At 36.0% G+C, this 17,901-nt stretch overlaps 1 protein-coding gene across 7 annotated transcripts in view; it reads left to right on the forward strand.

Annotated features, from left to right (window-relative positions):
• The window catches only part of TRIM37 (tripartite motif containing 37), a 145,235-nt gene that overhangs the window by 93,259 nt on the left and 34,075 nt on the right, over nt 1-17,901 (forward strand). For 4 of the 7 annotated variants that reach the window (XM_073235326.1, XM_073235328.1, XM_073235327.1 and 1 more), the window contains 5 exons: nt 920-1,114; nt 7,783-8,091; nt 13,714-13,842; nt 14,188-14,377; nt 16,168-16,307. In XM_073235326.1, the coding sequence (XP_073091427.1) occupies nt 920-1,114; nt 7,783-8,091; nt 13,714-13,842; nt 14,188-14,377; nt 16,168-16,307 (963 nt within the window). The remainder of the gene's footprint in view (nt 1-919; nt 1,115-7,782; nt 8,092-13,713; nt 13,843-14,187; nt 14,378-16,167; nt 16,308-17,901) is intronic. The other 3 variants (XM_073235329.1, XM_073235331.1, XM_073235332.1) reach the window with 2 other exon arrangements.

The raw sequence follows: 17,901 nt of genomic DNA on the forward strand, positions 1-17,901 counted from the left end.
TCCAATATAGGTGATATATATAGGACCTTTGCTCACAGCTATCTATACTGTGCATTAGTCATTACAAGTTCAGTCTAAAAACTTCAAATTTTACTCCAGTATTTAATCAAGCCAGGACAAAAGTCTATCAAACTGTCATAGTATGTACGTTTTGCTGTCTGAGGGCCTGGAGAAGGGTCATATTTTGGTGTCTAGTTCCTTGGGATCAGTTTTACAATGGAGCTTTGTCTTCCAACTAAGACCACTTGGTTATGCAATATATTCTCCTTTTCCTCACCATCATCCCCCTAGTTGTAAATATTGTACACATTGTTACCTTTTTATTTCTAGGGTTCAGGGTGGGGTTGAGTATTGCTCCTGAATTCTTTCTGGACACTAATGAGGCCATTGCTCAGTCCCTATATTTGTGTGTATCTCTCTGGCAATCTGGTTTCTTCTTTGTGCTTCTCATCATAAACACCAACTCCTAGGAGACAAAGCCATAGACAAGTACAGTTGACCCTGGAAACAACATAGATTTGAACTGTAAGGATCCACTTACAGATTTTTTTTCAATAAATATATTGGATAATTTTTTTGAAGAGTTGGTGACAATTTGAAAGGCTGTTTTCTTTTTTTTTAGGCTTACTTTATTGTGAGAATACAGTATATAATAAAACATACAGAATATCTGTTAATTGATAAGTTTTTGGTAAGGCTTCTAGTCAGCAGTAGGCTGTTAGTAGTTCAGTTTCTGGGGAGTCAGAAGTTAATACCCAGATTTTTGACTGCATGGGGAAGCCAGCACTCCTAACCCCTGTCTTGTTCAAGGGCCAACTGTATTCAGACAATATTAACGAGCTTACTTTTTCTTTTAAGTATTCTTAAATTTGTGCAAATACATAGCATGCATTTTCTAACATCTCTGTTACTTTTGCAGGTAGTAACCAAGGCTATGTGGGTGCCAGTACCAGAATGTCAAGAAGAGCACATTTATGCTCTGCTGCTACCAGTAGTTTATTAGACATTGATCCTTTAATTTTAATACATTTGTTGGACCTTAAGGACCGGAGCAGTATGGAAAATCTGTGGGGCTTACAGCCTCGTCCACCTGCTTCACTTTTGCAGCCCACAGGTAAGATATGAACGATACTCACCCTTTTTTCTGTGGTTCTCCAATAAAACTCTTGATTTTAAGCCAAGTATTTCATCTAAGTATATAACATGGTATGTTCTTGTAGCAAATTGATTTTTCATTGAATGTCATAAAATTGTCCTTTATATCGAATTTTTTTTTGTTGTTCAAAACTTTTTTGTGCAAAACTAATGTCAAAATGCCTGTAAGAAGGTTTTTAATATGATCTGCTATTTAGACTATGTCTAACTGACATTTGATTCATATGAAATAGTCTTCTTTGTGAATGACTTTAGAATTTTGCAGGCCTCATGGATACCCTAACATTCACGTAGAACTGTGTCTAAACTAAATATAGAGAAAGATGTTTTACTCATGCTTTGATTGATTTTCAGTAGCCTAAAAATGTCTATCAGATCAGTGTTTTATTTGCAAAGGTTATTAAAGGGAAATTACATTTGTGTTACTGTAATTGTGACATACACATACACATAATCAATGGTAGGGTCTAAACCTGGAATTTTTCAAACTCTTAAGCATAGTTTTGAACAGCTAAGGATTTACCTTTAAATGGCACATTTTAAAAACCATTTTTATTGGAAACTTTTCTAAAATATACTGAGTTTTTTCTTACCTTCTTAAATAATAGTATTATACAAATCAAATCAATGATTTAGAACAGTGATTTTGATGCTTCTTTAAAGCAACAAAACTCATTTTTCAAATATAGTCTAAGGCAAAGCCTCAGTGCAGAAAACAGAAGTAGAGCTGAGCTGCTCTAGTAGGGGATGGACTCAGAGCCTGGCTTATTTGGACATCCTTCCTAAGGTGTGCTTCCTAGAAGTCTGGGTCCTTAGTTTGAAAGTTTCCAGCCAGGTTATGACACAATTGCTTTTTATCTATATTCCAACTACATTTTGTATTAATACCTGTACTTTTGTAGCCCTTATGTCATAATTAAACATTTTTTCTAAGATATTTTTATTGTAGAAAAATTGGGAAGTATAGAAAATTGCAAAGAAAATAAAAATCACACATAGTTCTTCAGTGATCACATGTGATCTTGTGATCATTAAAAAAAAAAACTTACCACATTGGCAAAAAGGTTTTGTTTAAAGTAGAACCAGTGTTGTTTTCAAAGATCTACTGAAACAAATAAGCTGTGACTCTGCAGGCAGATGTGTACAGTGGTTTAAACTTTTTGAGTAAAATTTTGTAATAGGTTTAAAAATACCTCCATCCTTTCATCCTGTAATTTCACTTCTAGGAGTATATCCCAAAGATAAAACAGTGAGTCATTTGAAAATATCCATTAATGTAATTATGGCTGAAAAATTATAGTTTATCCATACAATAAGCATATTTTATAGACAAGTAAAACCATGGTTTTGAAAAAAATACTGTCTTTGGAAAAATGAATGCCAACTATATAAACAGGATAAAATCTCAGTTCTTTAAAAATTTAGTTTTCTATGTAAAACTAATAATATAAATGAGATGACCTGAGTTTCAAATCAAGGTAATTAAGATGCTAATGACAAGGAGGATGGGGAAAATAGAGAGCAAGAACAAGTCTTGGATTTAAACATCTTGAGTTGAATATACCGTTGGAATGGCAAAGTAGAGAAGCTAGTAGACAGCTAAAACTTAACTGGAGTACAGGCAGTTACTTGCCTAGAAGTGTTACTATACACTTTAAACTAAGGGAGTAAAATTGCAGAAGAGAGAAGTTTAAGAAAATTTTAAAAAGAAAAAGGCCAGAGACATAATCATGATGAATATCTGATTTTACTGAGTGTGTGAAAGATGAGCCAGATGAAGAACCATTGGAAAGGAGAAAGACCAAGAGAACAGTCATGGAAGCCAAATGAAAATAACCTATTTGTGAGAGGCTATTAAAAGCTAATATTGCAAAAAGATTCAGTTTTCATTTTATTGAAATACTTGCTTGGGTTGCAAAGTTTATTTTATGTATTTGTTCCTTCTCGATTTGTATTATCTTCCATTTTCCTTTGTCTTACTGCTCCGGCTAGGACTTCCAGTATGATGTTGAAAAAAAGTGGTGAGAGGAGACATCATCCTTGCCTTGTTTCTGATCCTGGTGAGAAAGCTTCAGGTTTCTCACCAAGTATGATGCTAGCTGTAGGTGTTTTGAAGCTATTCTTTATTGAGTTGAGGAAGTTCCCCTCTGTTCCTGATTTACTGAGACTTTTTAAAATCAGGAATAGGCATTGGATTTTATCAGATGCTTTTTCTCCATCTGTTGATATCATGTGATGCTTTACATTGATTTTCAAATGTTGAATCAGCCTTGTATACCTGGGATAAATCCCACTTGGTGGTGATATATAATTCTGTACATTGTTAGATGATATTCATTAATATACCTTTGAGGATTTGTGCATCTGTGTACATGAGAAATGTTGGTCTGTAGTTTTCTTTTCTTGTAATGTCTTTGTGTGGTATTTAATGCTACAGTAATGCCGACCTCATAGATTGAGTTAGGAAGTATTCCCCTGCTTCTATCCTTGGAGATAATAGATACAGGCCTGTTTTTTTTTTTTTTTTTTGGATACAGGCCTTTTAAGATTGTGTCTTCTGTATTTTGACAGATTGTCATTCAAGGAATTGGTCTATTATATCTAGGTTATCAAATTTATTGGCATAGAGCTGTTCATGGTATTCCTTTATTACTCTTTTATTCTTTCTTTCAACACATACTGAGTGAACACCTATTATGTATCAGACTCACTGTTAATTCATGTTCATAACCACTGTGCTGTAAAAGGAACATTGGAAGAGGCATCAGGGTATGAAAGACAGGTAATGTAGCTGAGCCAGATTTTAAGGTACCTGTAAGTAGTAAGTAGAACTAGAAGTCAAATTGGTCTATTCTGTGAAGTGCTTTCCATGCTAGCCTGAGGAATTTATTCATAGTGGGCAGTGGGGAGCTATTGTTTCATTTTAGGAGAGGTGTGGTTCAAGCTGTGTTTTAGAAAGCTGGCAGCATGGAGAAAACTATCAGAAATGGAAGTTTAATCAGGGTACTATTGTAGAAGTTTATGTCAGTGCTTCCTAGTATTAGAGGGCAAACTCATACACTTGTATTGACAAATCAGAAACTTCAGAGACCAAGAAAGCTCTGAAATTTAAGTGTTTATTGAAAGACAGTTACTTAAATTTACATTGACTGTAGATAAGGAGAGTAGGTCAACAGGAAGTGGGGAAAGTCCAGGGATAGATGGTTAGTCCATAGATGAGGTTTATGGATTGGTTGTTGAATGATAGTCAGGGTCTGTTCACATGTAAGAGAAATGCAGTATTTCTGGGGCCTTTTTAGATAATTTTTGAAATGACTTCACTCAGGAATGTGGAATCTCATATATATATATGGCTTAAGGTTATTGACTGGTTAACTTCCCTTGTCACTCTGGCCCTTATGTCACTTGACTTTAGGACATCTCAAAATTTTTTCTTTATCACCGTGTATTTTCTCAATCAGCATATGATTAAAAATACATAGAACTGAGGTAAGGTCTTCAGAATCTTTTGATATTATAAAAGTTCTAGTTAACCTCTAGGGAATGCATTAATCTAGGCACTACATAGTTAAGATTTTGCTTATGGTATGGCAGTGGTAATATTTGGAACCTTGTGAAGTTGGAGTTTATAGGGCTTGGTGACCAATTGGAATGTGGTAAAGCGGACTCTGAAGAAGTTTAGATAATCAGGAGAAGGGTGGCAGCTTTAACAAATACCAAGCTCTAGAGGAGAAGCTGTAGAGAACTGTCATTCCTGAGGACCTTAACTGAATGATATGAAAGAAGTGTTACAGGTGAGACTTTCAGTTCTCATTAATTTGTGACTTGGCAAATTCAGGAAGGTGTCTTTCTTCAGTGCAGTAAGTATCTATAAGTTGTCAGGTTCCCTTGGTATAAGATCCCATAGCACTGTACACTTTCCTGTCTTGGCATTTATCACACAATAGTGAAATGGTTATTTTTCATTTTTCCCTGTTGGACTCTGAGCTTTGTAAGAGCAAAGATGATCGTTCATCTTGTTCACTGTTGTTTCCTCTGTCCAGTCTAGTGCCTGGCATTTGAAACAGGCTTGGTAATTGTTTATCCATTTTCATATAATGCAGGTGTGTTTAAAATCTTTTTTTAATTTTCCCATTTGGGAAAATTTTTTACTTTTTAAAATTCTTATCAGTTTCTAGAAATAATAAACTGAGCCATATGGGTTAATACAGATTTTCATATTTAAGTTCATGTAGCTGTAGTGGGAGCCACAAAGATTTTACTTAGCAAAACATTTTGAGTATTTTGTGCCATACATTGTTTGGCCTGGAATATGAAGATCACTAAGATCCACTCTTTTTTTTCAGTATCATTAATGTACAATTACATAACAACATAATGGTTACTAGACTCTGCCCAAGGATCCACTCTTAAGTTGTTCACAGTCCACAATGTTTGTCTTCTTTAACTGTACTGTGATAGGTGCTGCAGTAGATATATACTCCCTCTACTGTACAAAATTAGGTAAGAATTGATTTGGAATGAGGGGGATTATTGGTGGTTTAGGCAACTGGAAGAGGGGACATTTCATATTATAGCTAATGAATTTGGGTTGTCAGAGAGCAAAGGGAATAGGACATATGAAGAGCATGAAGCATGATGGAGCATGATTGATGAATTAGGAAGAGTTGCAAGTAATTCCAAACGCTTGGGGTATGTTTGGGGTAGAGTAGAAGATAAGCATCAAGAGATAAGTTAGAGTCAGGTAATGTAGGGCCTCATTTGCCTGCTGGTACTTTTCTAAATGATTCTGAGCAGGAAAGTATTGGATGTTACTTTGAGTTTTAGAAAACTGCTCTGACATCTTAGGGGACAAAGAATTGGATGAAAACTGCTGTAGAGTGCTTTCACACTCTCCTGAGCCTCACGACAATCCTGTTATATGTATATTGTTATTATCATCGTTTTACAAATAAATAAATGCACTCAAAAGTTGGCAGACTTATAGATAGAAAGCTAGAGCAATGAAATGGTAGATCTGGACCAAATCCTGGGTTTATGAAATCTCTTCTCCTTATTCTTTTGTGAGTGCTTTCAACTGCAAGTAACAAAATGCTGCTAATAATGGTGGCTTAACGAATAAGGGCACTTTATTATGCATTGTCAAGAAGTCTGGAGGTAGGTGATTGCATTTCGTCAGGTACTTAACGGCAGGCCTCTGGATGGTCTTCCTGTGATTTCTTGCCTCTTGTCTCATGGTAATAAGAGGACTGCCACAGCTCCAGACATCATGTATTCACAAGAATGTGTAAGTGAAGATCACAGACTACTCTGGAGGCAAGCTCCTCAGTTTGAATTCAAGCTCCTCTACTTACTATAGTGTGTTACATTGAGTATGTTATATAACTTTTCAAAGGCTGTCTTTACTCATTTATAAAATGAAGATAGTAATAGTATGTACTTCAGAGGATTGATATGAGAGAAGTAAATGACTTAATACTTATAAAATGTCTGACACTCAGTGTAAGCTCTCTGTTAAATAAATACACAATAAAATCTCCCTATCAGGATAGCAGATCTGTCCCTGAAGTGAACCCCAACCCCTTCCCCCTCTTTGTTTAGACCTAGTCAGGTGTCCACCCTAAGTGCTGTCAAAGAGGAATGAGCTTAGACCAGTCCTGGACCTGTATCACCTGGGGCTGAAGGGGTGCCCCAGCCTCCCAGCACACTGCGGCCCACCTGATAGCTGAATACAGTCTGGGTCCTTTTGGCAGGTAGAAGTGAGGGAAGGGCTGTGATGTCCTTTTTCTATATTTCCACTTGTATGGTAGAAGGTTGTTGCAATGTCTAAGCAGGCTCAGCTATTGTTCTTGCTTATAAAGGACTTGTTCTTTGTCTTGTTGGATGCTCGTTGGTCCCTCATTTGGGGTTCTTGTGGGGCCTTGGCTTTTTGCTATGAGTCAGTTGTAATGTTCTTTGATTTCCAAAATACCTACCTCTTTTTCCTCTCCTGCAATAGAAAGTCTGTATTTTCTTAGCTTGTGCCTGTTTTTTTAGTATTTGGGTAGGGGGAGAAGAAATTAAAAACAGCTTCAACTACTTTCTCTGGGAAGAGAGAAAACATTGTTACTTTAGTGACGGCAAAGACTCAATGACAGGGAGCTACTCCTTTATGATGATTCATGGCACTTACCAGTTGCTGCTACATTATAATAGTTCAGTAAGTCCGCTTTTTGAATGTAATATACCACATATAGCAAATCTGACCATGTACTTAGCTTCTAGATTTTTTCTTTTTTTCAATTTAAAATAAAAGCTCAGTGTAGAATATTTAAGAAGACTGGAAAAGTATAAAGAAGAAAGCACAGGTGACAGGGCCATTTTTTCAACTTTTAGAATTCACTATGTAATTCTGATTTGAGTGATTATAAGGTGGCCCAGATTCTAATTTGGAAGATGTGAATAAAGTTAGGATACTTGTGTCTGTCTTTATTTGGTTAGTGGAATTTAATGCATTCTTTTATTGTCAATACCACCTAAAGCACCTCAACTTATTTATGAAATCAAATTTGTATATCTTCACAGTATAAAGTCATTTCATGAGTATTAAAGTCTCTGTTAACATGACTTGTCACTTTCTCCCTGAAGCATCATATTCTCGAAAAGATAAAGATCAAAGGAAGCAGCAGGCAATGTGGCGAGTTCCCTCTGATTTAAAGATGCTAAAAAGACTCAAAACTCAAATGGCTGAAGTTCGATGTATGAAAACTGATGTAAAGAACACACTTTCAGAAATAAAGAGCAGCAATGCTGCTTCTGGAGACATGCACACAAGCCTTTTTTCTGCTGACCAGGCAGCTCTGGCTGCATGTGGAACTGAAAGCTCTGTCAGATTACAGGATTTGGGAATGGAACTCTTGGCAAAGTCATCAGTTGCCAGTTGTTACATACGAAACTGTAAGTGAAAAGGATACTACGAGTGTCCTTTCTCCACTTGTCATTTGGGAAGCTTGAGGATGTGTTATTTTCAGAATAATAATTTAAACATCTCTCTTACAATTAAGATTGTAGTTAGTATAGTCTTTTCTCCCATTCAGAACTGACAGTATATTTTCTATATAATAAAGCTAACATTGTTGATTGCCTGTTCTATACTGGGCAATAAACAAGACGAAATCCTTAACCTCATGGATCTTGCATTTATGTATTCATGTGGTGGGAATTGGACATTAAAATGTGTAACAATTTTACACATTAACACTTTACACTTTAAATAAAGATAATTTCAGTTGGTAAAATGCTGTGAAGGAAAAAACATAGTGGGGTGGGAAGAACAGGTAAGGAATGTGCTACTTTAGTTAGGGTGTCAGGGAAAGTCTGAAGAGGCAACATTTCAACTGAGACCTGGAGGTTAAGGTGGCAGCCATGCAGAGATCTGAGGGAAGCAGTATTCAGGGCAAACAGAACAGAAGATGCAAAGTCAGTGATACAGGATTTGCTCTGCATGTTTGAAGGCTCAAAGGAAGACCAATATGGCTGAATATGGTGGGAGGGGAGAATAATAGGAGATTAATCAGACAGGTAGGCAGGATCTTGTAATAACTCAATACAGAGTTTGAGTTTTATTCTGGTTTTAGGAGGAAGTCTCTAGAGAATACAAATTGGAGTATTTATAATTTGATTTACTTTTTATAAAGATTACTTTGCTGGTGGTGTGGAGAAGGATCTTAAAAGTGTTGGGGGTGGGAGTCATGAGACCAGTAAACAGCATATAACAATAGCTTTTGTGAAATATGGTGGCTTATTCTGGAGTTATTGCAGTGGGTAGAAGGAGTTGCTCATATAGTCTAGCCATCTTTCTTGACTTAGGTTCCCATCTTAGTTCTTCTAAAGATGGCAGAGAACTACTATTCTAGATATAGAGACAAGTTAATTCATTACATACAGTGGATATTTTAGACCTGGAGAGCTCAGTTCTTTCCCACAGTCCTGCTAAGAAGGGCTGGATAGTGTTTTAGGGAAAGAAAAAAAACTAAGAATGATGTTGAACTTTTTGGTCTAACCAACTTAGCAACTGGTGTTACTGAGATGCAAATCAAATAAGGTTACCATTTTAACAATTTTTAAATGCACAGCTCAGTGGCATTAAGTACATTCACACTGTTGTACAACCATCTCCAGAAAAGTTCATCTCCAGAACCTTTTCCTCACCCCAAACTGAAATTCTTTATTCCCTTTTCTCCCAATCCCTGGTAACCCCTATTCTACTTTCTGTTTCTATGAACGTGTTATTCTAGATAGCTCATATAAGTGGAATCATAGAATATTTGTCTTTTTGTGTCTGGCTTATTTCACGTTAGTGTAATGTTTTCAAGTTTCATCCATATTGTAGCATGTTTCAGAATTTCCTTCTTTTCTGAAGCTGAATAATATTCCATGGCATGTATATACCAGGTTTTGTTTATCCATTCATCTGTTGATAGACATTTGGGTTATTTTCTGTCTTTTGGCTATCGTGAATAATGCTGCTATAAACTTGAGTGTACAAATATCTGTTCCAGTCTCTACTTTCAGTTCTTTTGGAGGTATACCCAAAGTGGAATTGCTGGGCCATATGATAATTATATATTTAATTTTTTTGAAAAATTTTAAGTTAACAGTTAAACAAAAACAAAATTTATCATCTTAACCTTTTTAAAGTGTACAATTCAGTGGCATTAACTACATGCACACAGTTTTTGCTACCATCAGCACCTTCCATCTGCAGAACTCTTTTTATCCTGCACAATTGAATCTCTGTACCTATTAAACAGTAACTCTCCATTCTTCCACCCTCCCAACACCTGGCAGCCACTTAACTTTCTGTTTCTGAATTTTCATTACTTGAGATACGTTGCATAAGTGGAAACACACTGTTTTCCCTTTTTCACCTGGCTTATTTCACTTCGCATAAATGTCCTCAAGGTTCATCCATATTGTAGCACATGTCAGAATTCTCTTCCTTTTTGTAGGTGAATAATATTCTGTTGTGTTTGTATGTAAACCACCTTGTGTTATCCATTCATCCTTTGAGTAGGCACCTATTTTTTGGCTATTGTGAATAATGCAGCTTTGAAATGGGGGTTTATCTCTTTGAGACCCTACTTTTCCATTTTTCTAGACATATATACCTAAAAGTGGGATTGTTGGATCATATGATAATTCAATCTTTAATTTTTTGAGGAACCACCATACTGTTTTCTATAGAGGTTGTACTGTTTTACATTCCCATCAACAGTGTACAAGAGTTCCAATCCTCCATATCTTCCTCGACACTTAATATTTTCTGCTTTGTTTTGTTTGTTTTGATAATAGCCATACTAATGGGTATGAGGTGGTATCTCATTGTGGTTTTGATTTACATTTCCCTAATGATTAGTGATGTTGAGTATCTTTTCATGTTTTATTGGTCATCTGTATATATCTTCTCTGGAGAAATTATATTCAAGTCCTTTGCCCATTTTTTAGTTGGATTTTTTTTTGTTTTTGAGTTTTAAGAGTTAATTATATATTCTGGGTATTAATCACTTATCAGATATATGATTTGTGGATAATTTCTCCTGTGGGTTGTCTTTTTACTCTGTTGGTAGTGTCCTTTGATGCTAAATTTTTTTTAAATTGATGAAGTACAATTTATTATTTTTCTTTTGTTGCCATGCTTTTGGTGTCATATTCTTAGCATTGCTAAACCCATGTATTGTTTATCTACTACTACTCATCAGAGATAGACATTTGGATTTTTACCCCCACTTCTGTCTCTTACAAATAATGCTATGAACATTCATGTACATGTCTTTGTATGGATATGTGTTTTTATTTATCTTGAGTATTAGGCATGGAATTGCTAGATTATATGGGAACTATGGTTAACTTTTTAAGTCACTGCGATACTGTTTCCAGAGCACCTTCACCATTTTATGTTCCTGTCAGCAGTGTATAAGGGTTCTATTTTCTCTATATCCTTGTCAATACTTACTTTTATCCATCTTTTTTTCTCTTTGCCCATTGAATTGTCTTGGCCTTTTTGTCATAATTTAATTGACCATAAATGTAAGGGTTTATTGCTGGGCTCTTAATTAATTCTGTTCCATTAATCTATATTTCTGTCTTTACCCCAGTATCACACAGTCTTGATTGTTATAGTTTTATAGCAGGTTTTGAAATCAGAAGCATGAATCCTCTGTTCAAGATTGTTTTTGGATAGTCTGGAATCTCTGCATTTTCACAGAATTTTAGGATTAGCTTGTCGATTTCTGCAATTAAAAAAAAGACTGATGGAATTTTTATAGGGATTATGTTGAATCTGTAGATTAAGTTTGGGAGTATTGCTGTGGTAACAATATTAAGTCTTCCAATCAGTGTCCACAGAATACTTTTTCCCATCTTCACTTTCTTTCAACAATATGTAAAAATTTTCAGTGTTTTCAGTCTTATGTATTATTTTGTTTATTGAAGCACATACAATAAAATGAATAAATCTTAGTATACAGCTCTATGAATTTTGACATGTATATACACTCATGTAACCATCACCCAGATCAAGATATCAAACATCCTCACTAATTTTTCCCCCTTCACCTGTGTCACCCTCCCCCCAACTCCTTTCTCCTATGGTCACTACCAGTCTGTTTCTGTGTTTATGAATCTATTTGTTTTGTTTCTTAGATTTTACATATAAGTAAAATCATATGGTACTTTCTCTGGCTTATTTCACTTAGCGTAATACTCTCTAGTCCTCCATGTTGTTGCAAATGGCAAGATTTCATCATTTTTATGGCTGAGTAATATTGCATATATATATATATTTACCATATCTTCTTTATCTGTTCTTCTGTTTGTAGACATTTAGGTTGCTTCCATATCTTGGCTATTGTAAATAATGCTACAGTGAACATAGGAGTACATATATCTTTTCAATTTAGTATTTTCAGGGCTCTCACAGTGTGGTCTGGGCGTCCAGGGATCTTCCAAGTGGGCATTTGCTGGGGCCAATTTGGCAGGGCAGCTGGTGTTAGAGGGGTGCAATTTGCGGGTCTCCTGGGTGTGCAACAGGCTAGGGCCACACTTCTAGAGAGAAAAGGGATGAAGGGGCATTGTCTGGAGGGCTCCCTGGATGAATGCTTCCAGGGACACGATAATGGGGCAACTGGGGATGGAAAGGGCTTGGGTGGTGTGAATCATGGGGGCACCTTGCTAGTGCTTCCTTAGTGAGCTAGCTGGATCTCTGGTGGGCATGTTTGGGTGCAGACAGGGCCCAGGAGATCCTGATCTTGGTTAAGTCTGCAGCTGGTATGTACGCCCTGACCCTGCTCCCATGTACACTATGAATGTGTGGAGGGGAATGTAAACAATGGCACTCACCATGTTCCTATCAACACTACCAGTGTGCAAGGGGAACATAAACATTGGTGCCTACCAGCACCCCAAGTCCCAGGGAGTGTTCTAGTAGTTCCCCTGCCACGTGGTGGGTTCTTTCATTCTGAAAATTGATTTCCTGCATTAATGGCAGGGTTGCCCTTTAAACTGTAAATTGCAACATATTTTCTGTGCCCCATCAGAGGCAAATCTGTGCTCTGGCCCCTCATTGATAATCCTCACTACTTCAGGGCTGTGTTGGGAGTGGGGCTGCATCCCTTGATGTGTCTGCATCTCTCCTGCCATTATTTATGTGGTCTTTTTATCCCTTCTTGTTCAGAAGGTGTTCACTCAGACCTCAGTTCTTCCTCGGAAAGAATTTGTTCTGTGTGTAGCTGTAGATTTGGTGTGTAAGTGGGAGGAACTGGGCTCAGGCTATTTCCACGCTGCCATCTCAGACCTGCCCTCGTCAAGCCTTACCTTTCGTTGCTAAATTTTTTCCTAAATATTTCATTCTATTTGGTGCTATTGTAAATGGAATTATTTTCTTAATTTCATTATTTTGTTCTTTGCTGTATAAAACGACAATCGATTATTGGTTTTATATCCTCCTACCTTGCTAAATCTGTTTATTACCTTTTAATACATCTCTTCTACGTTTTGTTTTTTATTCTTTTTCTAGTTTCTTGAGTCTCTGCAAGTTAAGCCATGTAGATTGTTTTTTCTAATTCATTTTAAGGCTATACATTTTCTTCTAATTACTGTTTTGGCCGCAAACATCTTTAAGTATTGCAATTTGGGTTTGTTTTTTCTCATTAAGCATTGATTTTCTTCTTAATCCAGTGATATGTTACAACTTCCAAGTGTTTGTGGGGGGAGCTTATGTTTTTTTATGTTAATACTTAGTTTAATTGTATTGAGATTGGTATTCATGTCTTCTATGATTATTCTTTTGGAGTTTACTCGTATTTTCTAGTTTTGTAAGTTAAGCAGCAGAGTAGAAGTAATTGTGGCATAAAACCCCAAATAACACCGGTTGGATCTAGTGTGTCCTGTTTAGTTTTGGACATAGTAGATAGGATGCCTTCCATGCATGATAGGATTAAACCTTTCTCTGACTGCTTAGGTGTAGTGAGTTATGTGCTATTTTATCATATTCAGGAGTGTTTTTAAATGTCTTTGCAGCCACAAATAAGAAGAATAATTTACCCAAGGCAACTCGGTCCAGTATAGCAGGGAGTCTATCACTTCGAAGAGCAGTAGACTCTGGAGAAAATAGTCGTTCAAAGGGAGACTGTCAAACTCTGTCTGAAGGTAAATTTGGAGAGTTGAGAATGTAATGTCAGTGGAAAGATGTCTGTTTTTCTCAGTTGATCTTATGGCATAGCTTTAACCTTTAAGGCACCAACAGTGCTGTAACTTGATTTGAAAGTTCTTGATCTCAAACAGAACATACCCATTAGTAAGAAAATGCAGCCTTTAGACTGTATGTTCTGGAGACCTTAATTTTAAATACCTGGCATCAGAAAGACTAGGAGGTATTTTAGCGATTTAGTTTTTCTGCAGTTTAAAAATGTATATATAGTAAAGTCTTCTGCAGTGGAAAATAGAGAATAATTTACTTGTTCGCTTTCTTTCTGAATATCCCCTTGTCTGTAGGCTCCCCAGGAAGCTCTCAGTCAGGGAGCAGGCACAGTTCTTCCCGAGCCTTGACACATGACGGTATTGGTGATATGCTGCCAAAATCCGAAGACCAGCACTGTCAAGCTCTGGATTCAGATGCTGTCGTGGTTGCAGTTTTCAGTGGCTTACCTACTGCTGAGAAAAGGAGGAAAATGGTCACATTAGGGTAAACTAAGTTACTGTGTTTACATAATAGAATAATAACTAAAAGCTTTGTTTGGCACTTTAAATCTACATTATAATGACCAAAATAAATTTCTACTTTGTTAATTTCTTAGAAAGTTCATTTGTTGTATTAAAATGTCACTGTTGAAGTATCAGGGACCTTACTTTTTATCTTAATGGAAAGATACATTACTAGAAGTTCAATTTAAATATGTTAAAGCTCATTTTCCCTGAAGTTAGGATAATAATGGTGTGTGACCTTCAGTGAACTCTGCCTTGTTACTGTTTTTGTGCCTGTCAGCCTTTTTTTTCCATCTGACTCACACTTTTCAAATACATTTGTACTTCGCTATATTATGTCTCATAGGTCTTTTACACATATTGTATATGGAACAAAGCACCTCTAGCAATCTTATTTTAACACTGTTTTTCTGCTTTTATCTCACCTTTTCTCTCCTCTTATGAAAGTGCCTTGAAAAGTCATAGTGAGAATTTCCCAAAAGGATATATATGATAGTCAGTACCTTTTTATCTCTCTCCCAGGAAGAACTCAAATCCCAGCCATGTCAATTAAATTTCCATCCTTTCAAAAGATAGAGTGATTGTGGAATGTATTGGCTATGAATGTGCTGATGAGCCATTAATAACCATCTGCTAATCTATTTTATGGCTATTAAATACATTTCTAAATTTAAACAGTGGAATAGTTCTACCTTGGAGACTTAGAAAAGAACTTTGAATTAAGTTTAGAGAAAAATTAACATCCCTTAAGTTTACTTAATTTTATATAGTTTTAAGATCTGGATAATTGCTAAATCTAACAGCAGTTGGTGATTTAGTTTTCTATTTCTGCTCAAGTTCAGGCAATGGAAGGTATTATAATCATAGGAGATTGTCTTGTTCTCCGTGTTACTTAGCCTGGTTTTATACATGTCCTTTTCAAGTTGAAGCTGCATCTAGCTTTTATATTTTGTTATGGAGATATTTGCATCTGCCTTAAATCATAAAGATTAAATATATATGAAGACAGACTTTTTTCCTAGACTGTAAAATCCTTTATAATGTAGCCATGACTCTCATTTTAGAGTTAATTGTATCACCAGCCTGGCTCATGTGGTATTTTCCAGCTTGTTTTTTTTTTTTTTTCTTGCCTGATTTAAAGAGGTTTAAGCAAAAAATTTAAATACTAAGTGGTTCAAAATGGAAATTTAAAAAAAGAATATTAAGTAAAAATTCCTCTATCTTTGTCTCCCATCTACTTAGCTTTCCAACCACCTGCCCACACACATCCCTACTGTTCTTAATTTTTTATATATGCTGTTTTCTCACTTTTTATGCATATTTAAGCAACTGTGACTATATGTAGTTTTTTTTTAATACAAAAGGTGCACCTTGTTTTGTCATTCAACACATTTCAAAAGTCCATATTAGTGAGAACATATTATTTAGAACTTCTGTTTTTCTATATATTGGAATTTTCACTGAGATATCTATATATTCACATACAGTTATAAGAAATAATCAAGAGAAATCCTGTGTGCCTTATCCAGTTTCCCCTAAAGATAACATTTTGCAAAACTGTTACAATACACAACCAGGACACTGGCATTGATACAGTCTACTATTTTATTCCTTTTCATAGTGAGTCTTTCAGTAAATTTTTAAAAAATAAAACATGAAATTGAGTATTGTATACCATCGCCATATACTCAACTTAGTTTGATGCTCAGTTTTAGGACAAAAAGAAAATACAGATTATTATATCACTGACTAGTTATACAAAAATACCAGGTTTTTTTCTTCCTCTTTGAGGGCTAATGTTAAAGGAGGTCATCTGGAAGGAATGCAAATGACTGATTTGGGCAATAATTCTGAAACTGGGGAATTACAGCCTATATTACCTGAAGGAGCTTTAGCTGTCCCTGAGGAAGGTAAGTAATGATAAAGTCCTAATGAGGTGGGAGGTGGAAATTATGTTTGGATTTTTTTTTTTGGTGTTGGTGGTGGAAAGTACTTGGTTTAATAGAAAAGTTACTGAGACATTATCTATTATCTGACATGCTTGATCTGAACATAGCATTCATTGTGTCACTAGGACAGTAAGTACAGGAGAAGGCAAAATGGACAATCAAGTACATAAAAGGACATGTCTTATTATAAAGGTAGAATAATTTCTGCATGACACAAAAATCTGCAGATAAGTTAATCTCATTCAGTAAATGCATTAAATCACCTTCTTGCAGACAATGAATTTTTGGTAGATATGCAAAGATGAAATTAGATATGTTCACAGTCTTATGGGGAAGACATGCCCCTAAGCAACTAATTAGAATATTAAGTGTTAAGTACTTCGTTTTTTTAAAGCTGGTCTTGATTAATGTTTGTAACTTGGTTTGATCTTACAGAAGTATTCCAAACTTTAACCACTTAAAAAATCCTCTAGGGTAACCAATTTCATCTCTGTCAGTTCCCTCTGTTACATTTCCAGTGTTTTTCTGCATGTTCTTCCAGGCTTAGTTTTCTTTATCTAAAAGCATGAAAGATTCTCTGTAATTTTGAATAACAGAAAGCACTTGAAACAAGGCTATGTGTGTTGCCCTTGCTGTGTCCTTTATTATGTTAGCAAAAAAAAATGTCAACTTTATTAATGATATTTCATTATTGGATTATTTCTTTTCTTAGTGAAACTGCCACCTTCCACCTCTGCACTCATTTGAATTTCAATGATTGATGAATTGTAGTTCAAAGGATATATGCAGGTGCTGGCATCCACCTCTGGCTGCCCTGTGAAAAAGGATATGTGGGTGGTGGAATTCTCAGGTTTTTCAGTTAAAGAACACTTTGGTCTTCCCTCTCAGTTGGTGCTCCTGTGGTGGGCAGCATTATTTCAGTAGAAGAAATTAAATGGAAAGGATTTTTTAAATGGAGCATTGATTGTTGAAACAGAAGAAAGAAATATTTTGATGATCTTTATAGAAAGGATCTGTAGGGATTAGCTAGTTTTGATGTGTTTATATATACTGATTATGAATTACAGTGGCTTAAATTTTTATAGCATATGCTGGAATTACAGGCATCTTTCATAAATACAACATTTATGAAATACCTCTAATTTGCCTGGCATTGCATTTGATGCTGGTGATAAAGTAATTCCTGAGCCTGCTGTTTATTTCAGAGTTTCTTTACCTTGGCATTATTGACATTTTGAGCTAGATGATTCTTTGTAGTGGGGGCTGCCCTGTACCTTGCAGGGTGGGTGTTCAGCAGCATTCTTTGCTTGAGCCACTAGGTACCAGTAGTACTCCCTCCGGGTTACAGTAACTAAAAATGTCTCCAGACATTGCCAAATGTTCCCTGGGAGGCAAATCATCCTCGTTTGAGAACTATTCACTGGTTGAGTTAAATGACTCCCCACCAGGGGTGAACACCCCTTCAGAATCACTTTCCAGAGTGGGTCGCAGTTACAAATGGGAGTAAGTTGTAGCTCCCAGGCATGCTGGATATATGTGGTGGTGGTGGGCGGGA

The sequence above is a fragment of the Manis javanica genome, chromosome 4, assembly GCF_040802235.1.
Source record: "Manis javanica isolate MJ-LG chromosome 4, MJ_LKY, whole genome shotgun sequence".
NCBI classification, from domain to species: domain Eukaryota; kingdom Metazoa; phylum Chordata; class Mammalia; order Pholidota; family Manidae; genus Manis; species Manis javanica.